The sequence below is a fragment of the Denticeps clupeoides genome, chromosome 19 (assembly GCF_900700375.1).
Source record: "Denticeps clupeoides chromosome 19, fDenClu1.1, whole genome shotgun sequence".
Classification (NCBI taxonomy): domain Eukaryota; kingdom Metazoa; phylum Chordata; class Actinopteri; order Clupeiformes; family Denticipitidae; genus Denticeps; species Denticeps clupeoides.
Genome location: NC_041725.1, coordinates 11,244,663 through 11,272,480, shown reverse-complemented (window position 1 = coordinate 11,272,480; position 27,818 = coordinate 11,244,663). Strand labels below are relative to the sequence as shown.

General features: G+C 44.0%; 2 protein-coding genes across 2 annotated transcripts; both read left to right on the top strand.

Moving 5' to 3' along the window:
* Positions 1 to 59: 59 nt before the first annotated feature.
* On the top strand, positions 60 to 18,531 carry atp1b3b (ATPase Na+/K+ transporting subunit beta 3b). Its single transcript, XM_028962795.1, has 7 exons — positions 60 to 438; positions 11,321 to 11,449; positions 12,777 to 12,875; positions 15,190 to 15,377; positions 15,731 to 15,781; positions 17,947 to 18,033; positions 18,323 to 18,531. Exons 1-7 carry the CDS (start codon positions 75 to 77, stop codon positions 18,488 to 18,490), a joined length of 1,086 nt encoding a protein of 361 aa, XP_028818628.1. The 5' UTR covers positions 60 to 74; the 3' UTR covers positions 18,491 to 18,531.
* Positions 18,532 to 20,747: 2,216 nt separating this feature from the next.
* On the top strand, positions 20,748 to 24,504 carry LOC114769321 (E3 ubiquitin-protein ligase TRIM50-like). Its single transcript, XM_028962223.1, has 6 exons — positions 20,748 to 21,155; positions 21,554 to 21,649; positions 22,101 to 22,331; positions 22,462 to 22,484; positions 22,635 to 22,765; positions 23,277 to 24,504. The coding sequence occupies exons 1-6, from the start codon at positions 20,748 to 20,750 to the stop codon at positions 23,834 to 23,836; spliced, it is 1,449 nt and encodes a 482-aa protein (XP_028818056.1). The 3' UTR covers positions 23,837 to 24,504.
* Positions 24,505 to 27,818: the final 3,314 nt, after the last annotated feature.

Here is a 27,818-nt window from a genome sequence, read left to right as displayed (position 1 = left end):
AGGGTGATCTTCGTTTTTATTTATTTATGGGCTTTCGTTCTGATCATTTTTTCCCGTTGGGATGGTGGTAAGGAATGGCCATCGACGGGCGTATCGATCCCCTTGACTTCGGTGCGCTTATGCAGGAATGCAGGCTGGCGCAGTGCGCATGCGCCGTGCAGTTTCGAACGCCAATTCTCCGAGAGCGGAGCGGCTGTGCGGACCACGACCCTGCGAGGACCCTCGTTTCTTTTCCGCACGCTGGCACCCCATTATTTATTTCCCCTTCCGAAGACGGCTGCGTGCGACAAAACCTCCTCTCACACGCTAACCCGCGCCACCTGAAGCCAGAGATGTCGAACAAGGAGGACAAACCTCAGGAGAATCAGTCCAGTTGGAAAGATTTTATCTACAACCCGCGGACTGGGGAATTCATTGGTCGCACCGCAGGCAGCTGGGGTAAGAAACCGGTTTTTGGGGGGGGCAGAAGACCCGAGACCGCGGCGCACAGCCGCTGTGTGCTAAAAGGCGTGAATCCAGAACGTGTGGAGAAATGCCGTCTTTCTTTCATTCATTTTTTTTTTTTTTTTTTACCAGTCAAGAGATTCGTGCGGCATTTTCGCCCCTTTCGCACCGATTCTCGGAGAAAATGCGCATGTGTCTCCAAATCACTGCAGCCAGCGATAAATAAAGCCGTATGTAACAGGGTCGATGTCCATGTTGGGGAAGGCTGCGGTTTCTTATGGGTGCCAATGCAGCTGACGTCGCTTGGCCGCAAGAAACTGCAGATCCTGATTTCTAACATTCAATTACAATGTTCGCGTTGGTTTGGTCATATTCGAACACGTGCATTTGACATGGCGCTGTTGCACGTAAAGCACGACGCCGTAGATCTGTGCCACAGTGTGGAAAACCAGATTAATTAGCCATATTTGTAGCGCTAACAGTAGTGGGGAATCAGCGGTGTGTCGTTCACGAACGAACGGCTCTTTCTTAACGATTCGGTTCGGTTCGAACGAGCCGGGTTGTATCGGTCCCTGCGAACGAGACTTTTTTTTTTTTTAATTCGTTACTGTTTATGACCTAAAAACGACATCTTTTTTTTTTTTTTTTTTGTACAATTTGAGGTTTGACTTGCATTGAGGTCAAGGCAAAAGATCAATGTTTTCTGACACAAAAAAATCAGGGCTCAGCTTTCGTGCCGTCTCACTAACCAGGTCACGGCGTGGTCGGAGCCAAATCATAAACCCATAAAACGTAAATATCATTCAGCGTTAAATTGTATTATATTAGCAACCGTTTACTTGTAATTTCATATAAGAACAACAGTTAATATAATTAGGTGCTATTGGGTAATGTAATAATCATTTATTTATTTATAACATAATAATGGATGTGTATGTGTGATGGCCACAGACTGAAATAAGCTGGAGCCGCTTGGGAACCGAGCGATGCGAATCTTTAAAATGAACGGAGCCAAAACATCCGATCTCCGAAGAAAGGGCGCAGAAATAAGGCCACGTCGAGCCCGTTTCACGTAATCCTGTCGAAATGGCTCAGCCCTCAGTGATCGATGGCTTTAGACATGTCGGTCTATTAATCGTTCAGCCGTCCTTCTGACAACCAAATCAACGTTTTAATTCTAAGACATCCCTTGCAGAAAAGGGCGCCCGTTTCTGTCACTTCATAATCCGACATGTCATCATATAGTATATATATGCTAATATCTTCATCTCATAGATTCAATTTAGATGCATGATAGAGGCTGTAAAGGGGTTGAAAAAGGGGATTGTGCATTGGGTTCATTTGAAATGGAAATGATGCTCCACGATGGGAAAATTCCACGTCTTGGGCTGATCCTTCTGCTCTCGCATTGGCTGATGAGACAGGAAGTTGCCAGCGGACTATAATAATGCAGCGTGTCTCGCCCCCTTGCACGCTTATTAGTGTAACTTATCACTGCCGGCAAAATGCGAAAAGGAAAAGGCTGCCTTGAGAACCCGATCCTCTGCCCTCCGCTGCCAGTCCAGGTTTTCGCGCAGCCTGCCTACCGGCATTTAAAGATACAGAGCATTTCATTGCACCTAATACCAGCCAGCTTTTGGGTGACGCGAGGTTGAACCTGCATGTCCCCTCAGATGTGCGTACGGATGATAGCCTGGATTGAACTTGTTCTGCATGTTCTGTGACCGGCTGCCAGACGTAAGGAATTGGTGCAGTCTCGCTCTCCTCCATTATCCCCCCACCCACCCCTCATCTCAAGGTCAAATCCATCCCACGCACGAGTGAAGCAGATGTGGCTCGGAAGGTGCAGCAAGTGCTGGAATAATGGCAGCTAAAAATAAGCCCCCATACCCACGAGTGTAGCTCAGCGGGAACCTAAGGAGCCCGGGCTCTGGCGATCCGCTGCTGCGAGTGTGCCGTCCACCAGCAGGCCTGCCGAGAAGTCGGCCAGCGTCAGATATATCGCAGTCCAGCGCAGGATTGTCAGTCAGGGTGTCCGGTGACTTGATGATTCTGCCACATGCAGGCGTCGTAAAATCTGCACGAGTGGCCAAGGGCCCATGCTTTTTACCATGTGGCCTGGACGTGCGAGTAGTTACTTGTTCGATTTGCCCTGAGTAGGTGAAAAAGGGCTAAAGCGGTTCCGGTGGTCCAATTAATGGCCGAGATGTTTTTTATGCTGTTGCTCTCCCTGTGGTGCTCAGTTTTCTCTTGAATATGTGAGAGGGAGAGGGAGAGATTGGTAGTGAAGAGATAAAAGGATTTGGCCAAAGTTAATGGGCAAGCCTCTCTCTCGCCCCCGGTCATCACTCTCACTCTTCGCGGCTGTCCGTCTGATGTCCCGGTGGATTAGCTCAGCTTCGCACTGCTCCGGCCACGACAGCTTTACTTACTTCTGCTTCCTCTCCACCACAGACTGACATGCGCTGCACTTTAATGGTGCTAAGACTGAAATCACTAAGCCTTATTGCATGATCACCAACATCTCAAGAGACCCCAGTGTCCATCGGCCATGAACGGGAGTGCAAACAGGAGTATTTTGAGTACTGCAATAAGAACCCATGGGCTGAGTACTGCAATACACACACACACACACACACACACACACACACATGCAGTCTGTAGTGACTGTTAATGTACGGAACCTAACCTAAAATATTTTTGGATGCACATGCTTTTTTTTTCTTTGGTGTCTTTTTGTAGTTAGTAGTTTTGAACAGCTAAATAATAAATGTGTTAATTCACCTTACACACACATTACATATTGTAGCATCACATTCATGGCACCAAGATGGCTTAATGTTGAAGATTATATCACAATTATGCTGATTTGCCAGTATATTGCAGGATTATTTTCTGATATCTATGTAAGTGAAGAAGACGAATCACTCACAGTTCAATATCATAATTATAAAATATGTAATCATAAGTCATAATCAAGAAAAGATTTCTTTTAGTTTCACCTTTCAATTTTCAGCACTACTTTCTATATATGGAAAGGATGTCAGCATCATGGTGTCACTAGAGAAAGCGTATTGGTGTATTGATTACTGTCCCTGACCTCTCCTACCACAGAAGCTGCCGTTAAACAGGTGTTTGTTTATCTGTGCATGAATGAATGAATGGGTTGGTGGTTGTGGAGAGATGGTGTCCATTTATGCAGTAAATGGACATTGGGGTTTCGGATAGACTGTTTACCGTAGGCAGCTCAGGCCGCTCCTGTCTAATAGGATCAGCCATGTGGCAGTGATGTAGGTCTTTCATATGGCCAACAATGAGCCGGTTATGGCGTTTTATCAATGAAACATTGTGCCTCAGTCATGGCCTGTGAGGCATGGCATGACCCCGGTAGGTCGCAGCCATGTGCTCTGTGTACTCTGTGTGTGTGTGTGTGTGTAAAGGGGGTTGTGAGAGGTTTGTGAAAGTGTGAGAGTCGAGAACATTTTGGAGATAAAGGACCGCTGTGGTATTCAATCTCATTGAACATTCAACATAAACATAAAAATCTGAATTTATTTGGACAGATTTAGTTTTATTGTAAAGTATGCGCCTCTCCAGCCTGCTGTTAAATTCAACATATTTTAGACTGCGTTTTTAATGTCATCCTAAATGATCAAAATCTCCCACAGCTATTAACATAAATCGATTCTGATTAACTGATTGGTTAAATTGATTAATGATGCAGTTGGTAGTGATGATTATCACACTGCTGTACTATTAACTACTGTTAATTCAGCCCGAGCTGAACAAGTGCCCCTTTGTAATGCTGCTTTTTGACAGTGGCCAGCGTGATAATCAATATAAATGCATTTACATGAATAGCCTGCGTTGCAGGGGGTGAAGGGACTTGCTGAGGCAGCTCCGTGCTTGAGTGTCTCCCTGAGGGCCGAGAGGTGCATGGGGAGAAGCAGCTGCTGGCTCCTGACTCCCCCCCGCCGCCTCCCTCCATCAGTTCCCCATGCTGCTGTCGTTCTCCACGGCCGAGCTGCTCCCAGCTGCGGCCGTGGAAAAATACACCCTTCCACACGCCACACCCCTGCTCTACACCCTTCAGCTTGCGCTGCCGCAGGAGGACAGGCACACCTAGAATGCAGATGAGTCGAACGGGGTAAGATGAAGTGGGGGCCTTTGCCCTTGCGTTTCCCCTTTCTTCCCCTTATCCGTGTCACCTTCTCCCTCACCATCTTTCTTTTTTTTTTTTTTTTTATGAAATACAGGCACACCTAATTAACATAGAGAAGAGAAACTGGGTGTGCTCTTTGAGAAATCTCCTTCATGGACGTAGCCCTAAAAAAAAAAACGTTGAATTTTCTACTCCATGCATGCAGTCTCTTCTTAATTTGCCATGAAATTGCCTGCTTGACCTTTAAAATAAATCGGTCATTACAAGGCGTGTTCAGAACACACATTTTTATATATTTACATATATTTCTCAATAACTGGACTGGTTCTCTAAACAGCAGGAGGTTCTGGGTGTTTCCTCAGGTAGGGTCTCCTGTGACCCAGGCAATCAGCAGTGGGAATTTGGTCTTAGTGTTGTTAAGAACAACATGGTCTGTACCGTGGCTCTGCACGGTAATAAGCTAATTTTTACTACATTTTCACTCGTGCTGAATAAACTCAGTGTCAGGAACATGGCATGGAAGGACGCAGACTATCAACTGGGGAATTTAACTGGAAACGGAACTGAAGATGTTGGAAATGTCAGGGTCGTGAATCTCAGTATTACTTTTGTATGCCTCACATAAACTGAAGCATGCACTTTCCTGTCATATGATGTAGAACGGGTGCAAATGGAGGAATATTTGGGGAAATTGTAAGTGGAATATTATAAAGCAAGTGGTGCAATGCAACATCTGCGGAAGATGCTGATCACTGTAACACCTCGGAAGAAATTATCTGACATATTTAGCCATTGCACAGGGCTGCCTAAGCACACACGCATGGTTCACAGTCATTAACATGGTATACTACTTCATTCAGAATATTATTTAAGACCACCTTGATTTCATTTCTTATAATCTCTATTACAGCATAATACTAGCGTAAATATGAAGAAGGGCTAGTCAGGAACGTTTGGGTTTGGTTCCTGTGCGTCTTTTCCAGCCAATGTTGTAGCCAGGCATTGGATACAAAATTATAAGACAATGATACTTCCTCAGGTCATATGTTATAGATATACTGGTATTTATTTACAATATATCAAAGCAAACCTTTATGTATTGGTGTGAGATACAGTGTTGTAAAAAAGCAAGGGAGGAACTGCCCCAGACAGCAGTCATGTTGAAACACTTACACTACCAGTAAAAGGTTTGGACACGCCTACCCTGCCTGTGGTGATGGGGACTAAGATGGAGGCCATTTTTAATGGAATGCACGAAACATGCACGAAACATTCCTCGTGCTTTGTTCACTATTGTCATCAAAAGCCGCTTCATGAGGGGTTTATTGTGAAATATATAAACATATTATCGTATCATGGGATTCCTCATGGTTCTCAGCTCTAGATGCAGGTAGGTACATTTTTACAGCGACATTTACTCTAAAGAGTAAGATAACTTTTTAAGGAACCTTGGATCAAGTAGATCCAAGGTTCCCACTGATCTATAGTCATGATTTTTGTGCAAATGTACATTCATTCTGTGCTTATTACCTTCCATATATTTCTGCATTCCACCATGGACCTTTACAGTATTTTTAATGCAGATTTTCCACTATAGATTTAAGTAGAGCTGGACTTTGTTTTCAAAACCTGCTTAATGAAAAAAAAATTTTTATTTATTTATTTCAACCATGAGAAAAAATATTTTCAACAATTCTTTTTGCTTTTTAATGATGAAAATTTTAAAATATAATTACTGCCCTGTGGCGCTCATCTCATTTTTCTTCTGGGCCTTTTTTTGGCTGCTGTGAAGGGATTTATTCATTAAATAAATTATATATTACTTTTTGCTATTTTAATTTCCTTTGACTTACTTTTTTATGGAAAATGTGTCTGTCTGTGGCACAAGGTCTAAAAGCAGTTTTAAATGCCATTATCAATATGGATAAAACAGCTCATGATGAGGTAAGTATAAAGTATATATGACATGAACCCAGGGCACCATTTTCTCAGCAGTGTTAATAACAGGGTGGCATGGCTTAGCATGTTTAAATAAGAATGCAGATGAAACAGATGGAATCACTATGAAAACATCATCATGCACTTGTACTGATGGAACCAGGTGAAATTTTAACTCACATGATCCCAATTTGGCTCACAGTCTGGAGCTATGCATTAAATGCAAACCAGGCATGCGTTTTCTTTCTGGCCTGTATGATGTGCCGTGTCACGCATTTGTGTCATGTTATGTTAGACAGTCACTTTTGGCACTGACTGATGTTGGCATGTTCTGTTTAAGAGTAGCCATCAATGAAAGAAGCTTCGTTTTCCAATCTGAGCACTACGGTCTAGTCCACATCACCACCCAGTGTTTGGTATAGTTAAACTAAATTTGTTCTGTTAGCAATATAAAAAACCCGGAAGTTCTGGAAGGGGTGACTGACTAATTGTAACACTGATTTCCTGTCTGAGTGTGTGTGTTGTGAGAGCACATGTGTCCATGTGAGTGATGAATGTGGAAGCCAGGGGCTCCGTCACTGCATTTTACCGAAGCTCAAGCCTATCATCTTACAGAAAAACAGGTTGGCCAGGGTGTCGTCTCATGGCTCAGCCCATGCTCTTGGCATGTCCCAGGTACCTTAAATTACTCCACGCCCAGCCCACTCAGTTCTGGAGGGGGTACAGTACACACCCAGCCCCTGTGGCTTCTCACACGAGGGTATTTATATCCCCGCTGGCAGGTGGTTCCGGACTCTGAGGAGTATCTGGTTTTTCGGTCTTCAGTTACCGTCAGCAGACAGAAGTTGTTCCCCCGGAGCAGCTGAGTGCCGTGAGAGCGGCTGATAACGTCTGTCGCTCTCCCCTTTGTCCTCCCCTTTCTCTGGCGCTCACTCGATCCCGCACTCATTCATTGCGTCGCTCATTTGCTCACTACGGTATTCACCGCCTCGCTCACTGCTCACTCATGCACACTCATATCGGCGTGCGGGGGTCTTCCTTGCTTTCACTCGCTCATTTGCACGCTTGCTGTAGAAGTCTCCAACCGGGGTGCCAGGACTAATGAGGGCAGGGGGGTAAGGGTGCAAATTGTACTGGGATCTTGGCCCGAGTCGCTGGACTGAGCGTGGGTCAAATAAAACCTGTTGTAGACTAGTGAGCAGAAAAAAAGAGAGACACGGAAAGTGGATGGAGAGAGATTAGGTGAATGGGAAATCTTGGCAAGATGAAAGGTTTAGAGTTTCGTCTGAGACACCACACAGAGTAGACATGTTGGAGTAGATATGAATGGGGCACATAAGAGGAGGACTGGGTTTCCAGGCCTAGAGCACGCAGTCACAGCACAAGAACAGAATAGTCTCAGACGTCCTGTCTGCTGTTCTGTACAATGCCAATGTCTTTTGCAAGGGACTGAGAGAAAATATTTGGAACAGGGTGGAAGACAAAGTAATCTAAAACTTGCAAAATTATAAGATTGGCTAAAATAATGTAATGCAGTAATCTAGGGTGTAACATCTGAGATAATCTCTGGATTTAATCTAGGGTTTAAATGTAATGAGGTAATTCATATTGAATGCTTTATGTGTCAAAAATCATATCTGATACTAATATGCTAAAAGACCTTGTCCCTAGAGGCCGGTGAACAGTACTTTATAGGTTCTATTATTAAGGAAATATAGCTGAATAGATGCGATCTATAATGAAATGCATGCATAAACCCTACAATACCCTACAGTTTCCCGAATGTCTGCAGTTACAGCATTTGACCATTCGTCAACTCGTTTAGTCTACACTAATCATGAGGTCCAATAGGTTTAGGGGTGAAGGCGAACTGTTGGACTGTTGGAGGAAGTGCGCTGCTTGACTATTGACTGAAGAAGTTGCACGGATGAAGGGCGTGCTAAGGGCTCCAGTTACTGCAGCTCTATCAGAGGTCGTGGCATACGGTCCGAAACAGAGGGGGGGAGCAACCAGCCGACTCCTAATGAGCGGGAACTTGGCCCTGCACTCCTCCTGACACAGCAGAACCGTCTTTACACAACTCCAACTGAGATCAATACGCTCGGAGGAGAGTGGTTATGGTACACCAAGGTCCTTTCTGTTCTCCTGCCCACCCTCTCTTGCTCCTTGACTCTGGCTCATGCCCAGGCAGACTTCCTCAAAGGTCAGACGCCACATTTCTGACCAGAAAAAAAAAGCACTCAGCAGGCCACTCGCCAGGAGCCTTAATGACCTTCTAAATAGCTTTCCGATGGTGGAGAAAGGAGCCCAATATCCACCCCATGACACGCGGAGACATAAATCCAAAATGGCTCTTTTTTTTTCTTTTTTTTTTTTTTTCAAACACTGCTTGATCTCCACTCATCAGGATATTTTAGTCTGCAACGTCTTTGTCTCTCCAGTGGATGTGGGCGTTTTGCAGCGAGGGAGCACAATGGTGTTACTATGCAGAAAACGCTCCTCTCCGGTGCTTCCCTTCCATATATAGCCCTGCACAACGGTGGGCATTCCCACCGACCCGATGAATCTCGCCGCACTGGACCCCCGCTTTGTTCAGCCCTGCGACTCCGCATCCGACGTGTCCGTCGCTCGCCGGCACTTGTCTTGCCCGGCTCTTTCAGGAATTCACTTTGCTCTTAAACCCATGCCAGGGACATCTGTGAGCTATCATCCGCCAGCTTCCTTGAGCAGCGAGAGACAGTGCTGTCTCCTGTCATTACGGACACTAGTATCAACAGTGTGGACGCCGCTGTTTCACAAGTTACGTTCTTGAGGTTTGGTGGGGACCAAATGATGTATGAATCGCTTTCCGCCAGCGTAGAGCGTGTGTGCGCGCAACTTTTATCTTTCCAGCGTCGTAAACCCAGCGAGCTCCGTTCCTCAGGCCAGTGCTGTGCCATCTCTAAACTGTCCTCCCCCCACATGCTATTTATAGCAGGCATCTACCTCGGAGACGTCAGGAAAGAAGAAATGCATCTATAATTAAACTTAGCTTCTCTCTCTCTCCTTCTCCTCCCATCTCCCCAACCCTTTCTATCTGGTCTTGTTCAAGATGTGTGCACCATTTCATCTCACCACTGTGGCCTTTATCCATACACTTGTCCTCTCTTCTTCTGCCAGGTGGTTTATTCATCCTTCAGTCCTCTGAGTGTCTGTTTGTCTCACGTTTATTGTTGATCTTTGTTGGTCTGTTTCGGGCTTTGCCTCATTCAGTTTCTTGAGCTTGCTTAATTTAGCCTCCCGTATTATGTACACTAAGTTCCTCTTGGTGGTGTGGCCACAATATGAGGAAATATATAATTTTATGATATACACATCATATCACAGTGTTATTAATACCCAGCACCGACGAATGCTGATCTGATTCATCATATACAGCCTCTGCTTGTAAAAAAAAAAAAAAAAAACATGCATTGATTTTTTTATTGATGCATTTTGGCAGGTTGCTGCCAGTATCCAGCACTGTATTACTATGCAATTTATTATACATCTACAGGTGATCTTGAACTCTTCATGAACTGACTGAGATGGAATTGCTGTATTTTATTGTGAATTAAGTGTCAATACCTGTATTTTTACTTATCCGGCTTTCTATTTGATTTAATTTTACCCTTGTGCAGTGACTAAAGACGTTGTCACTAGCTTTCCACAAATAGTTTAGTAGTTTCAGTCTCAGAGCTCTGATAAATTTAGTCCCCCATCTTGACTACACTGGTTGAAAACTGGTTGGAATTTAAAGGTGTTGATGTTTGCCACGATAAAGGACAGATTTTCCTTTAAATGATTAGGATTTGTGGTAAAGAATGAATGAGATTGGTCTTACACTCAGACATGTCATTTGAATACACATCATGCTTACACTGTTGTCAGGCAGAACATGAAGAGTGTTTTCTCACATGGGGGGTGGGGGCCAGTGTGTGATCAGGGAAAATGGCATCTTTTAACTTCCAGATTCCTGTGCGTTGAGTAGAGTACATGCACTGCTTTACTCCTACTCCATGCACATGCAGGTTAGCTGCTCTGGTGTCTATGAATAGATATGAATAGATGTGACTGATGATTTGACCTACTTGACTCCTTTTTGCTGAGCCAGTGTAATATGCCTCCAGCCATGTTTTGATAAAATTTCATGCTGCAAAATCCACAGGGGGTGCTAAAGAGAAATTATATTTCATATATACTTACCCCTTTATGCTTCACACATGAACATGTGCTTATTTTGACATAATTTTAGAATAATCCAGGCAGCTAAAATGTGACTGACACATTGACACTAGTAAACGTGGGTGTATCCCAATGAAAACGTATAATAGAAATAGTGTGAAGTAGCATCATAAGTGTAAATGGACTCAAATACAGCTGTGATCCCATAAAAATGGCTGTGCAAAAAAGCGAGATCAGGTTGGATTTTAAATATGTTTGAAGTTCACTAGAGCCTTTGAGCATTTTTCTGCATCCTAGAGGTGTTCCTTCGAGGCTGGTTGGAGCACAAGTGAGGGCAATTATGAAACAGCCATGGAGGAGCAGAGTCCTGCCTATCAGCAGAGCACACTGTGTTCAAAGTGACATTAATCTGAGAGTGAGGCTGCCAGAAAGCTGGGGCACAATGGACCAGGTCACGTGACAATCTGGAGAAGAATGCGTTCATTCACTCAACCAAGACTGTATGATTAACTGAGAATAAAAATCCCCTCTCTCTCTCTCTCTCTCCCTCTCCCTCTCTTTCTGCCTTTCTAGCTCTTATCTTCCTCTTCTACCTGGTGTTTTATGGCTTCCTGGCGGGGATGTTCACCCTCACCATGTGGGTGATGCTGCAGACGCTGGACGAGCACACTCCAAAATACCGGGACAGAGTCGCCAATCCAGGTGATTCACATTATATAGCATGTATAGGCTCATCATCATCGTCATCATTGCTGATTACAAATCAGCCATAGACAATGGATCTATGATTGCATTGTTATTTTAAAAATCACCTTGGACCTTCCACTGAATATATGTGATATTTGGGAACTTCGATTCCAGTTTAAACCACATCCTATTTGCAAAGGCAGGGGAAAGGCAGTTGTTCCAGATTTTTAATTTTTTTATTTACATCCTTCAGTTCTCTTAACTGAACCCATGCTGGTACACTGTGTACATTACGTTCCCTTACACATAAATGTCATCCTAAAGAAAAACACATGCACACATCATTGATGGCTGCTGGATCTGGAGCACACATGACACACACATAGCTCTGTGGTTATCCAGACGTCTGGACACTGAGCCAGTAACACACACTTTTCTGTTTTTTACACAGTCAGGAGTCAGCTGTGCACCTCACTCACAAATGAAGCCTCTGTGTGCACTGAGGGTGTTACTATTACCCCTGCACAAACACACATATTTATATATATATAGTCGAAAAGACAGGTACAGCTCAGTTAGAGCTGACAAAAAAGCATCTTTTCATTTCATGTCCTGAAAGCTATCCAAACTTAGTCTATAACACAATAAGATTTGTTGTTGTTGTACTCTTATTAAGTAGGGCTTTAGAGACAGAGATTGAAGTCTGTGATGTTATCTCTCCAGCACCAAGCACACTGGGCAGTATTGACCTATACACAGTTTGAAGGTTTCTCCCTCTCCAACCCACACTCATCCTCTTCAGAGCGTCAATTTATTCCTCCCACAGGCCGTCTTCTCCCCCTCTTCCTCCCGTCACTCATTAGCTGCCAAGAAATGCAATGTTCTGTAGCAGCGAGCACAATGCTGTCTGTGCAGGAGGAGGACTGGAGACTGTCAGTGTGAGATGTAGCCTGAAACAGCAGTCGGTGCCTTAACCATACATGTGTGGGATTAAAGCAGACAGATATCTCTTATTAAACAGATACGGATCTGTTACTACAGAGCAGCGCGTACGCCGGGCTCCATTCAAAAGCTGAAGTGTCTTTCATCACAGTCACAAAAATGCACTGTCCTGGCATGCTGCTCAAGGACTGTGCCTGGTGAACCCTACGTGGGCAAAGTTGCATTGACATTGTATGAATTTCATCCTGAAAGGACTGCTTGAGGTTGCACAAGTTATAGTTTCTATAGGCTTTCTCTCATATTGGAAAAACATCTCTGATTATATGTCCAACTCCAATGGAAACTAAGGATTAAACTAATACTAGCATCTGAAAATGATGTTTGTTTTTTTTGTTTTCAGGCTTGGTGATCAGACCCAAATCTTTGGACATTATCTTCAACCGCACCAATCCTCAACAGTATGAGAAGTATGTAAGGCACTTGGAATCCTTCCTCCAACGTGAGTCTTTAAGCAATGATGAAGCATAACCTTCTCATCTAACACATTTAATACTAAATGCCTCATATGCTCCTAGACTCAGTCAAAACATTTTAACAAAAAACACTTTAAACTCATTTTACTGCCTGGCAACATAACAAAAACATCAATGATAGACAAATCTGTTTTTCATATTTTCACTTTTTGAGCTGGATGGGTTCGCAAGAAGGGTTATTCTAACGTCACGAAGTGTTCAGTCCTTAGGTGTTGTAACATTAATGTCACTTGTGTTCATAAAAGTGGATGTTAAAGCTAGTTATGTAAAAGTTCTGATGAATGAAATACATTGTAGAACAGCACAGACATGTTGATCTCATCTGTGATTAATCCTGATTGGTGCCATCTGTGCCATTCTGGGAGTTCTTTCCCAACAGTGAAGCCTAAAGGGACAGAATCATCTGGAAATGGGAAAACAACTAACCGCAGTCACGGACATATTGTACCAATTGGCAAAAATAAGCTTTCTTTGGTCTGCATTAGAGGGCTTTAAACCATTTAAAGTTTTGGGTCTGGACCCAAGTGAAACACTCTTGCAGAACCAATTTCTGTGGGAGAACAGGGCGAAATTCCTGTATGCTGCTTTAATTGCAGGAAATGTTTGCTTGTGCTGCTGCTGAATAACACTTTGTTGAGTCCTGGGAGGGCATTTTGCATAGGCCATCAACGTGTGAGCCGGACAAATAAACATCTTTTAGTTTTTGCCCAGTTTACCCTGTGACGTCATATGGAGCTCAGTCTGGTACAGAACTGGCCCAGTACTCCATTTAATCTGGAACAGTCAGTTTCACACCAGTCCAGGCAAAGAAAGGTCAGGTTTTTAGCTTCATGTGTGTGGATGTATGTGCATTTAAATTGTGTGAACTTTGGGATTGTAGATAGCTGTTCTTTAAATGAGACTTGTGCGAGAAAGAGAAAATTCTATAAACAGATTTAATATGGCGGTACCACAGTAACTGGGTTGACTTGAAATGTTTGATACAAGAATCCGGTCAATCGTATGTCCATGAATGTCGACAGTGTATTTCAAATGAAAGAACAAATGATTATATTTATATTCTATATAAAACGGCGGATGGTCTGTGTCAGCCATTCTATAAATAGCTTTCAAAACTGATGCTCCTCATTCAAATCAATGTGGTACTGATTAGTTGAGCCAAGAATACAACACAAAGAAATGCTTAGAATCCACAACTGTGAGGTTAATCATCCTGTTTTAATACATTATGTAACAGAATGCTATATTATACACTACTCAAAAGAAAGGGAACACTTAAACACCATGATGTAACTCCAAGTCAGTCACACTTCTGTGAAATCAAACTGTCCCCTTGGGAAGCCAAACTGATTGACAATCAATTTCACATGCTGCTGTGCAAATGGAATAGACAACTGGTTGAAATTATAGACAATTAGCAAGACAATAAAGGCGTGGTTCTGCAGGTGGGGACCACAGACCACTTCTCAGTTCCTATGCTTTCTGGCTGATGTTTTGGTCACTTTTTAATGCTGGTGGGGTTTTCACTCTAGTGGTAGCTGTAGACGGAGTCCACACAAGGGGCTCAGGTAGTGCAGCTCATCCAGGATGGTACATCAATGCGAGCTGTGGCAAGAAGGTTTGGTGTGAGCATGAAGGCGCTACCAGGAGACATGCCAGTACATCAGGAGACGTGTAGGAGGCTGTAGGAGGGCAGCAACCCAGCAGCAGCACCGCTACCTCTGCCTTTGTGCAAGGAGGAACAGGAGGAGCATTGCCAGAGCCCTGCAAAATGACCTTCAGCAGGCCACAAATGTGACTCCAAATCCAGGCATCCATGGGTTGATACATTTGGTTTCCATTGACAATTTCTTTGATGTCAGCACATAAAAAAAGAATTTTATTTTTCATTCAGATCTAGGATGTCTTATTTTTGTCTTCCCTTTATTTTTTGAGCAGTGTTTTTTGAGCCTATTGGTTATATTCAGTGTTGTGTTCTTTTGGGATGCTGACCAGAAATAAATATTCTGATGAATATATTTCCTTCAAATTTGGAATGTAATCAACAGTTTGCACAGACATATAATTTTAAATCCAGTGAAATTGGGTGAGGAATAATAGGGTCTGTTTTTTACAGTTCTTTGTAATGAATACTTGAAAGAGAAACCACATTAATATTTAGTAGTACAGTTGCTTCCAAGAGAGAAATTTAAGGCCCAAAAATTGTTGGACAAATATTTGAGGGTTTAGAATGTGTATTTGATTCTAACATTGGCCCTCTGGTCTCCCCCCGTGTTCCAGAGTACAACGACACGGTGCAGGAAAAGAACGAGCTGTGTATAGTGGGCGAGTACTTTATGCAGGACGAGCAGGCGGAGAAGAAGGTGTGTCAGTTCAAGCGCAGTCAGCTGAGGCAGTGCTCTGGCCTGTCTGACCACACCTTCGGCTACGCTGAGGGCAAACCCTGCATCCTGGTCAAGATGAATCGGGTGAGTCCAACCCTACAGCACCACCGCTGTGAGGAAGCGGCACAGAGGTGGTGCATTCTGGGTACGGTACATGTTTACCAGCTGCAGTTGTTGCTCTGCTTTCATGACAAAGTTGTTTGTCAGGATTGGGGGTGGGTAGAGGGGGTACTGGGGAATGCTTCGCATTCCCTGAGTAGAGGGTAAGTGTGCGTCCACCCTCCAGCCCCCTCCTGCCGCCCCTAACCCAGAACTGTCAGAAGCAGGTGTGGCGTAAGATGCAGTCTGCAGCCTCTGACATCCAAAGATGAAATAAAAGCAGTGTCCTGGTGCCTTTGTTGTTGTTCTGCTCAGTATCGTTTTATGCCTCCCTCCAGATTATTGGACTCAAGCCACGAGGAGAGCCCTACATAAACTGCACAGCAAAGGTAACACGAGCCCTCAGTAGCATGTACTTCCTCGGTAAACTGCCCAATAATGTCTGTCCAAATCTTTTGTGGGTGGGAGGTACATGATCAGCATCTGTGAGCTCATTTGTGTGTCGCGTGCAATGAATGTGAGAGGTCTGCACATCCTAATAAAAATGTCAGATTTTTGATATAATCTCAGAAGGCAGTTTTGCTTTTGATTTTCTGATTGAAACAAATCTTGACTGCCTTGGTTACATGTGCACATGTCCTTTACCAATCCTACATTAGAAGCCTCAAGGTAGGCCTGAAAGGCTTTCATTTTGAAAAGTGGGTTCTGCTGGCCATCAGATGCATTTTACATTTACAGCATTTATCAGACGCTCTTATCCAGAGCGACTTACAATCAGTAGTTACAGGGACAGCCCCCCGCTGGCGCAATTTAGGGTTAAATGTCTTGCTCAGGGACCCAATGGTAGTAAGCGGGGTTTGAACCCGGGTCTTCTGGTTCATAGGCAAGTGTGACTAGGCTACTACCACCCAGATAGAACTGTACTAGACTCTCAAAAGTGTCTCATTTTATCAGTGAAACTCACAGGTTTTCAATCATCATCACACGTGCAACACTGAATCTCACCAATCTCAATACATCTCACATATTTTCACACCCAGAATAACTGTAGTCTTGCTAACAGGTATGGATAGTGAAATCTTTATGGACTTGAATAGATTTTTTGTGTATATATCAAATGCATATTATAGACATGATTACTATTTATTTTAATCCCAAAAACCGGGAATTAGAAATGGGGTTGTTCAGACCTCCGATATCCACTGTATGTGTGGTTGTGTGTTTCTGTCAGGTGTTTTCACACACATGTTTGTATTTGGTTTCTCTCCACGCTGACCTGTAGCACACGCCGTTCTCTGGTGGGTAAGACATCGGGCTTTAGTCCCCCCGCTGTTTCCCCAGGGTCCTTGCCCCAGCCTGCTTCTGCAACGCTTTTGTCCAGCTCCTGTGGTGTGACGCTTTTGTCTCTGGTGCTTTTAAGCAGCCTTCATGCTGGACCTGTCGTATAACTTCAGATCTAAACGAGCTGTAGTCTGACTATACCGCCGATCATATTGCAACACTGACTCATATTTCATAGATGTGTCAATTTTCCACCCATTCGTGTTACTTACGATGGCTCTTGGCATGATCAGCAGCCTAACGTCCCTTCTCCCTGGGTCTCCTGGCCTGCAATGAAAGCCCTGCTGATACTTCCCTCCAGTAGACTCTCGCACCATACTGACATGCCTTTAACCCTGACACCCACATGCCTTCTGTCTCAGCTTTCAACTCTGACCTCTGCGTGAGTGTGAGTTGTGAGGTTAAATACTGAAGACTCTTTTTCTAGTCTTCTAGAAATGCTTGGGTGCAGGATCTCCACTGATGTTCTGCACTTTGAATAATCAAGGTTTACAGGATCAAAGCCACACAGAGGCTAAGCTTTGTGATGAAGCTTGAATTTAAATTCTCTCCTGGATTTAAATTCACCCTCTCCTCCAGTCATGCTTTAAACAATCATGCATCGCGTAACACAAAGCTTACATCAGTATGTGACCAGCAGAGCACCTCCTGACATGTCATTGGTAAAAATCTACCCAATGACTGTTGCTAAGAGTGGAGACTCTTAACGGCAGTGCAGGCTGATTCCTCCCTTGGGGGACATTGCTGCTTCCACAGGAGGGTCACGGGGTATAGGTCTGTTGGGGGCAGTGGGTATTAAGTGTTGCTGGGTATTAAGGGTTATCATGGGTGTATAAAAGTGCATGGGAAGAGGTTTTGCTGACTAAAAGGAGGGTGACGCAACAGCCACGATCTCCTGCTGGGAATGAGCAGATTCTCTGTCAACAGTTGTGGCTGGAGATATGATCCTTCGGGTACGTTCATTGTGTATGTGTGGCTTCTGATTCCATTGTCTGTGGTTTCTAATACTCATTATGGAAGATTGTACTGCGCGTTTGGTTTGTGTGAATGTTTGAAGAACTCTTCTCATGATTAATATATTAAGTAGTATCGCAACCTGGGCAAAGGTGATATCATGAATTGCCACACATGAAAATGGTAGATCTGGCCACACAATAGTGAATACGTGCATAAAATCTAATTTCTCTTTCTCCTCACCTTCATCCGTTTTCAGAGTGAAAGCCCCTTACAGATGTCATACTTCCCCACTGAAGGAAGGTTTGACAAGATGTACTTTCCCTACTACGGTAAAATATTACATGTAAGTTAAACCGTTCAAATAAATTAGAAGTGAAGCCGTAAAGCTGCTGTGCTTCACACACCTGGTACACGTGACGTTTCACATAGGACATCTTAGTTTAATAACATTTAAAATACACAAAATAATATTGCTGTTTGGTAAGATCCATGTGATGCAGATAATAAAATCAGTTTTGCTCATTTTTAGAGCATACTATTATTAGAAGTAGTAATGTTACATGTTTTTCTCATAGCAAAACACATTGCACAACCTTTGAGGTCCAGTAAACTTAATTTTAATTTCTTTGCAGCCTACCTATGTTCAGCCCTTGGTTGCAGTGCAACTCCTGCTGAACAAGGAGGACTACAATAATGAGATCACGATCGAATGCAAGGTGGAAGGGTCCGACCTGCGAAACAATGATGATCGCGACAAGTTCCTTGGTCGCGTCACGTTCCGAGTGAAGGTGTCCGAGTAGCCGGATAGTAGGTGGAGCTGCACGATGCCGATGTTGCGTATTATCCATGAGAACCTGCAAGCCCTAACCCTGTTTGCCCTCCATCCACTTTTCACCAAACTCCAGTTACAAACATCTCCCTCAAACCCATTCACCCCATCCCTTTTGCCCTGTAGCTCCAAGCTCTCTTGATAGTAGTATGGGGCTAATCCTAAAATAACCCCAACTCCTCTTCTACCTTGAGGACTAAACCTCATGCCGTCCCCAATGAACATCAGCTAAATGAACAAAATCATAAATAAAACCTGTAAAAGTACAAATTTGCCCTGTAAGTAAGTGAGAGCCTAACGACATCGTGCCATGATAGTAGGGACCTGTAAATAGCCATGTCGGAGCCTTGAGTTGATGTGTTCTTCTCTTCTGTAGTGCTGTGCAGCCTGCTGTGTGTGTTTTTGCTGTGTTGTTTTATCTATGTACATATTTAATGGATTGAAGAAACACTGTTTCCCCGTCCTATTATATCTCACTGATGTCTGACCACTGTAAGAAATGAAGAGTATGAGTTGAAAATAGCTGTAATTTAAGATTATTGATCATAAAAAAAAAATACATTAAGAACAAAAAATGCCAAAAAATATGTATCACCCTTGTTTAGCCCCTGTCCAACATCTGGGGGAAAGTGATTTTTTTTAAAAACCTCTGCAGAAACTGTGTTTTTGCAGATGCCTTAAGATCTGTATTGGAAAAAAATCTTAAAATAAAGGTGATTTAAAAAAATGTTTGTTTGGTTGATACAGTTCTTGAATGTCCACATTCATAGTATTTCCATATATAATAAGGATATTGGATATTCTTGCATATTTTTCCCTTAATTTCTGTAACTCCAAAAAATACATCAAGTCAGCCATAACATTATGACTGGGTGAAGTGAGTAACAATAATTATTTCATTACAGTGGCACCTGGTGGTGGGTGGGATATATCAGACAGCAAGCGAAGATGTATTACAAGCATAAGAATTTGAGCAAGTTTTGACAAGGGCCAAGTTCTAGAAGTTTGGACAGCTGGGTATTTGAATCTCCAAAACTGCAGATCTGTGCTGTTCTCTATGGGTCAGGACCCACCAGACATGGTCCAAGAACGGAAACATGGTGATCTAGCTGCAGGGTCATAAATGGCCAGTGCTCACTGAAAGCACAGGCTTGCCCATGTTGTCCGATCCAGACGAACAGAATGTTCAGGGTGATGTCTTGGTCAGTGTTCTTCTAGGAACCCGCACACCTAAACGTTGTTGCTGACCAAGTACATGCCTTCATGGAAACAGTATTCCCTGATGGCAGTGCCCTTTCAGCAGGATAATGCATGCTGCCAAGCTGCAAAAATGCTTTAAGAATGACTTGAGTAACACAGACATTCGGTCTAACTAAATCAGGTCCATGGAGGCACAACCTCACGACTAACAGAACATAAAGGATCTGCTAGTGACAGCTTGGTGCCAGATATCACAGTGTACCTTCAGAGTTTTAGACGAGTCAGGGTGGTTTTGATGGCAAAGAAGGACCTACTTGATAATAGGCAGTGCATGTTTCATTTAGATGTACCATAATTCATATTCATATAAAGCATTCAATACAAATTAAATAAAATAAAATTAAACATTGGATGTGTTGGTTTCACAGTTATACTGAAATCTGGCCAAATGCTGTCCCCTACTGGCACCAATCAAATGATGCATGGCCTATGCGTGCCAGGTTTTTCATTCTCTTTATTAAACCCCATCATGCTTTATCTAAGTATGGAGGCAAATGTCAATCATTTCAAATGTAAGATGCCAGAACCATCACTGCCACTCCACTCTTCAAAATGGTCCCTGGCTCCTTCATCTAACCTCTGGGACCTCTGCACAGTCATGTGCTGACAGCAGAAATGGCCTGACTAAGTGGAAGGAGGTGTGTCATGGTGATAAGCTGATGGTGTGAAGGTGACCCTCAGCTTATAACAACAAAGTCCTGGAAAGAGTGGCAGTTTTCTTTAGTTGCTGTCCAGAGTTAAGGCTGCGTTTTTCCGCACCAGCTACGGCTGGCTAGAATTCTGAGCCGTTTTTAACAGAAATTCCTTCACTTTCCTTGTCCAGTCTGGTCTGGTTAGTCTGGTTAGTGTACAGTTTCAGGACTGAGAGCCAGGGAAGTCATTGGAGAATATTTCCCAGGCTTCTCTGCCATTCTGCTTTGAGGTTTTGGGTTTAGGGTTCGTCCATCTTCCCTCCCACTGAGCTGCAGATGGACCGCAGACCCAGCCTGGAGTCTCTGGAGGAACAGCTCCGCTGCCCCGTGTGCTTGGAGGTTTTCTCAGAGCCGCTGATGCTGCAGTGTGGCCATTCTTACTGCCGAGCCTGTGTGCGCTCCATGACCATGGACCCGCTGGGTCAGCTGCAGTGCCCGGTGTGCCGTTGCTCCGTTGACGGTGACTGTCCTCCACCCAACGTCACCCTGGCACGCATTGTGGACGCCCTGAGAGAGCTGAGTCAGCCGGATGGAGCTCCGTCCGAGAGCTGCCCCAAGCACCACAACCCCCTCAGCCTGTACTGTGAGGAGGACCAGGCGGTCATCTGCGGACTCTGTGGCAGCATTGGAGCCCACCGAGCTCACAAGGTTACCCCCATCAGCAGTGTCTACAGCCGCATGAAGGTATGGTTACCAAAATTATGAGAGGGCACATTTATAAGCATACATTGGCTTGTAAATATAGCCAGTTGGTGGGTTATATATCGAATATGATTATCTACCAAGTCATAGGTTCCACCAATGTGTTCCTCCAGGAAATCCGTCCTTAAATTAGCAGATGTAAGCTGTTGGCATGAATAGCATGTGTAAAAAGGACATTCGGGTTCTATGTTTTGGACTAAAATGTTGTTACTGGACGATGAACAAGCTGAGGAATCCATGTCAGGAGGTCTTTAGCTCCTTGTGTTGACACAGTATGTAGATAAAGACTAGCTAAAAAGCTTTCTTCTGATTAGCCCACGACAAGTAACACTGTTATCTCATAAACATGAGGTGCTCCATCGTCATTGTTTCGTTTCCAGGAGGACATATCATGCCTGATGACTGACTTTCAGAGCGAGAGAAGGAAGCTGGAGGAGAAGATCTGTAAAATGGCCTACAACAAATCCCGCATCACAGTCAGTTAGCCCTCCTTAGACAAGTCCTTGTCTGACTGCTTCTATCCCACAAATATTATTCATGCAATGATGTTTTTGGTGTCTGTGAAGGCTATGGAGACTATGATGAAGGTTATTTTGAAATAACCTAATACCGGAAGCAAAGTATGTTTCATGATTCAGCGTTGCTTCACTTTCCCTTTATGGTAGCTTCATGAGCTGGTCCTTTCCACGACTGAAGGAAAAGCAACTTTTTGTCTATTGTCTTTAGACAATCACCATTGTCCAATTTAAGGTGGCCGAGAGAAGCCATGAGTTTTTAGAGTATTCTCAGATCATGATAGGACTGTTATGAAGTCCAAGCATCTTGGGAGGACACTCTTGGTATTAGAAAAAGATGCAGATAAAGACTTTTTCCAGTTGTGGTTTCATCATGTGTGCTGCATATATGAAATGTTTGATGAATCTGCAGAATGAGTCAGATGTTCTGAAGTGGGTGGTGCGAAAGGAGTTTGGCGAACTGCGCCGCTGCGTGGAGTTGGAGGAGGCCGGCTTCATGCAGCGGGTGGAGAGTAGGGCCGCGGCCCTCATCGCCTCCATCCAGAGCCAAGCTGACCACATGGCCCAGCTTCTTGCCAGGTTCCAGGAGGCCGAGGGGACGCTCGAGGCCCTGAGCAATGAGAGCCACCTGGCCTTCATCACCGTGAGTGTGGCCGGGCAGACACGCCGCAGATTTCCTCAGCAATTGAATCAGTCAGAGTTCTGTTTCCTAATCAGCCTTGTCCATAAATGCCAAAACAAGAGCAGCAGCTGATTTGTTCTCTCCCTTGCAGAAGTACGGATCGATTGCGCCGAGGTAAGGTACACTCATGCGGGGGTCCGCTGATATAACATTTGCGGCATCCAGCGCTGCCTCCCAGAGGGGCTGCGTGCGCGTGCGGAGTACGCCGTGGGAGGCTGGTGTCTTTGGAGCGGGAATGTTTGATGAGTCCCTACGATGGCACAGATTTAAGGAGTGCCAGCAGAGACAGCAGAGGGAGGAGCGCGTTTTCAGCTCCATCAACTTCAACCCCGGGTTCAACCACAACGACATCAAGATCTCAGTGTGGAAAAGGCTGCACAGGAGGGTGCTCCCTGGTGAGAGGACATTTTAAAAATGAAAGCCATGACAGCCCAGGGTAGCAATTTGATGTTCAAAGAAGGCTTGCATAATGTTCCCTTGGGCTATGATAGTAAATTAAATCACATGGTGCTCAAACTGAAATGTCCTCTGCATTTAATCCATGACCTTGTGAGCAGTGAGCAGCTATGAAAGGTGTGTGGACAGCAGTGTGTGGGGATGGTACCTTGCTCAAGGGGAGCTCAGCGACATCTCGAACCTGCAACCATTCAGAAACCATTCAGGAAACTGAATTCTGACTTGTCTATAGGGGCTGAGCCATTGTTTTGTGTGTTGGTGCAATATCACAACTTTCCCTTTCTGTTTAGCTATTAGTTTTATTATTAGGATACTACCATATCACCACATTACCACTGACTCTACTTTCTTTTCATTTATGGATTACTGTTCGGTTTTGGTCCCATGCAGTGTGTTCTGTGATTTTTAGACTCTGCTGAATTGATTACTGAAGTTGGGTTTTGCTTTTAGCCCCTGAGCACCTGAAATTAGACCCACTGACGGCCCACCCCATGCTGAAGCTCAGCGAGGACCACACATCTGTGGAGTGTGGTGCCCTGCTTAATCGTCTGCCCAACAACCCCGAGCGCTTCAGCTACAGCTACTGCATCCTGACCAGCCGCGGCTTCTCCTCCGGGAAACACTACTGGGAAGTGCAGGTGGGAGCCAAGCCCAAGTGGCGTCTGGGTCTGATCAAAGGCACAACCAGTCGCAAGGCCAAGCTGCCCAAGAGCCCTGAAGGGGGAGTGTGGCTGATCGGGGCGAAGGAGGGCCGTCTGTATGAGGCGTTCAACACGCCCCGAGTGACCCTGCCCCTCACCACCCAGCCCGCTCGCCTGGGGGTCTTCCTGGATTATGAGAAGGGGGAGCTGACGTTCTACAACGCTGACAGCCCTGACGAACTGGGCTTCATCTACTCCTTCCAGGCTGAGCTGCAGGGGAAGGTGTACCCTCTGCTCGATGTGTGCTGGCATGAGAGGGGTGCTAACAAGCATCCCATCAAACTGCCCCAGCCCCAGCAGCATTCCTGAGAAGATTTTCATTACCGGACAAAAATTGTCCCCTGATTTCATGTTATTAGTAAAGTTGATGCGGATTATTGTAACCGTGTAAATGAGACAAAGGCCAAAGGTCAAATCAGTCTGACACAAGGAGAAAGGACATTTTTCTAACAAGCTGCAGCTGGGGGGGTGCAATGCCAGAACAGAATCGCATGTGAAGGCATGAGACAATGTTTAAAACATTCCTCAGCCTTATGTGTGCTTGTTGCTGCACGAATCATTTATTGTGTTAAAATGTGCCATAAAAGGAAGAATCATATTTGTGCAGGGAGTGGAGAGAATTGGCGAGACTGTGTGACACTGAAATATGTAACAATGAGGGGAACATTTATCTCAATGGGAGTCTAATTATACCGTGCTCTCCCGTATCTGACTGAATAAACATATACTGTGTGTGTGTATATCCATAGCACTTATATAGGTTTAATATTACATATTTTTTCATGAACTTTGACAGTAAAATAGCATTTATACAAATTGCATATTTTCTAAATTGATTTAATTTCATTTAGTTAAAAAAAATGGGGTCTGAATAAAAAATGACTTTGATGTCTGTTCTGTCAACAACAATGTAAAAAAATTGGTTTGATGTTCTGGCACACAGTGAAAAATAAAGGGCAACCATTGTTTATATTAAACCTGCAGAGAATGTTCATAACTGGCCACCAGGGGGCATGGTGTGATATGGCAAGAATATCAGCTTCTCTTATTTATAATTAGGAATTGCCATTTAGGTGCCATCAATTAGCACATTTTGTTATTCTGGGACATTAACTACACCTTTTGTTGGACATATTGTGTGGTGTCATTTCTTTATATCAGTGGTATCTGAGACCCAGAAGTGCTGAGTTAGCACTGGCCCTGCATGAGCTCACATGGACCTACCTAAAACTTTTTTTTTTCCCTGAAGTCCTGTGGTCATGTTTAATAATAGATCTTTCAGTGCAAAGATGGCTGAATAATTGACAGGCCTGCAGTTTAATCTTGGCTCCAAGCCGGTGCACAAATATTCACTTTTATTTTACACGGGGAAACAAGCAAAGACAATGCTGCATTCATAAATAAGTGTACAACCTTCCAAAGCCCATTGTTGTTGCCTTGAAAGAGCATCTAGTTCCAGCAGAAGACGATATTACTGTCATCTGACTGCGCCTTTAACCGCATTCTCTGCTAATGCACCAATCTAAATGCAGTCAGTCAGCAGATACTTACCCAACGCTCCTTTCCTCTTCCCAGTGTTCGGTTTCTTTCCTCAACCTCTTTCGTATGGAATCACAAATGAAAAAATTGGCTCTGGCTGACTTAATGAGAGAGCTGCATGGAATAATTGTAGACTGTGCATTAGAAAGACACAAGCAGCTCAACAGCATGACTGACAGGTTATTTTCAGGGCTATAGCGTGTGCTGCATTTTATAGCCCTGGGAGGAGAGCAGCGCATAAAAGGCAGAGGTAAAAATAGCATGCTGAAATGGGGTGTTCAGAGGAAAAAAAAAAAAGAGGGCGAAATCAATACATCGACAGATCGCCTGGACCTTCCCTGTTCACTGCAGACTCACCCTTCCTCCTCCCCCCTCCCCCTATCATCCTCCCGCTGGCCTCCAAATGGCTGGACACAGTTGCCATGGCAATACTATGACAACACCTCAATTCATCTCCTAGGTGATGCTTTGACCATCCCCGGTGCAAGATGCTCATCAGATATCCAATAAAAATGCTTCCTTTGATTTCATTTCTGAAAAACCGAAATATGGAAGATAGTATCATTCATTTATGTACTCTTATTTAAAGAATGTCTGTTTATATACTGTTTAATGGCAAGTGAACAAAAAAACTATACAAATGTGCAATCCAATTTATTTAAGTTACACAGGAGACTTTTTTTATAATGTGAATATTATTTATCATTGACAGCCATTCATTGTCAATACTGCAGTGAAACACTGAGCAAGTGAGGATATTAACTGTACCATACTGAGCATATTAAGTACAAAAACTACACGGCAGCTGTGAATATTAATAATGGCTCAAGACTCAAGAGAATGAAGGATCTGGAGCACCTTGTTAGCCACAGTAGGACAAAAACATGCTAACATTCTGCACTTAATTAGAGCAAAATAATTGAAAAAATAAGACAAGTCTAGACAAACAAGCCTGCACTGTGTTGGCACAAAGCTCTTGTGATTTCACAGGTATGTATGGAACCCTGTGGATTAATTAGCAGCTACAGATCCTCCGATATATCTGTGAAAGCGCCATTAAATCCATCCATCCATCCATCCGTCCATCCATCCACTGAGCCAAACAGAAAATAACAAGACGCAGGGTCTGTTTAACCTGCCAAAGGAAAAACGAAGCACGCACAATGACAGGAGACAAAGACAGATGCATATGGACACCCCCCACCACACACACACTACTCAGCTAAAGAGAATCCTCCATGACAAGGCCACACTCAAGGTAGATATACTGTATCAAGCAAGGTCATCCCTTCTTCATCCATCTGAAGGTATCAGAGTCAACCTCTCTCTCTCTCTCTCTCTCTCTCTCTCTCTGTGATTCACTTGTCTTGCATATCTAATGTACGGTAATGTAGTGTTTACTTTCACATCCCTGCTTCACACACGCGGACCCACAATACGCAATACGGAGCCGCTAGGAAGACGCTGTGTGTTTGCATGTGCTGTTTGTGCCGAGTGCTTTTCCTGGCTCTACTTTACTTGTCGGCCTTGGCGGTGCTCAAGGTAAAAGATCACAGCAGACAGGCCCATCAACAGATTTCAGGCCAGCGTCCTTGCTTTCTGTCCAGTAAGTGCACTGGATTGATATTAGTCTAAATTTAACAGAAGTTAAATGTCTTCCCTCTTGTAAAAAAGGTCTCGTTCATCAGCCACATAGAATGATCGCGTTTTGCTGTCGGCATCGGAATCGCTCTAGCTGCAAGTGAAAATCCTGAACAAAGTTTGATGATGCTCACTAAAACAGCCCCCCACCCCCCATCCCACCCCGGACCTTGTGCCCGTAGGGAACAAAGAAGTGCTGAACAATCTGAGATTCAAGGACCAATCGATGCAGCCATGTCCAGGACCTCTTCCAAAGTGACTACATCCTGGTCCAGAGCCAGCATGAATGCCACTGGCCTCTGGCCAGCTGATCACCATCCTTTTTTTAATAAAGGTCCCCTCCAGAGGAGAGGAACGGGGTTACAAGATCAGTTTCCAGCGCACACACTGGCCACGTAAAACACGACATCACCTTTACATTTACATTTACATTTACTGCATTTATCAGACGCCCTTATCCAGAGCGACTTACAATCAGTAGTTACAGGGACAGTCCTCCTGGAGCAATTTAGGGTTAAGTGTCTTGCTCAGGGACACAATGGTAGTAAGTGGGATTTGAACCCGGGTCTTCTGGTTCATAGGCAAGTGTGTTACCCACTAGGCTACTACGACCTTTCTACCCCCAATTTAAGCCTCTTATAAATATACCTCAATTTTTAAGATTTGACTTTAATAACCATAAGACTGATGTGTTAGCAAATGATAACTGTTGAAGTTATAACGACATGAAAATGTCTTTGGCAGTTTTTTTTTTAGATAAAATAATGAAATGATAAAAATCAGTTCATTGTTGGGCCGAAGGCTTTTCAGAGGTAACATATTCAATATACCATGCATTACACAGACCAAGAGGAAGAACATGTGCAGATAAACTGCTTGTCCAGAGGGTACGAGGCAGTGGACAGCATGTACACCATTAATCACCCCTGTTTCTCTCCTCTTTCATGTTGGATCTTTTTGAAAGGCTTGCTGGAATGGCGTGGGTCGGGATTAATAGCAGCTTGTTCAGGGAATATTTATGTATTTTGTAGTATTACTTTCCCACCTGATGCTTGCAGTGCTCTTTGTTGTGTGTGTGTGTGTGTGTGTGTGTGTGTGTTAGGGAGAGAGA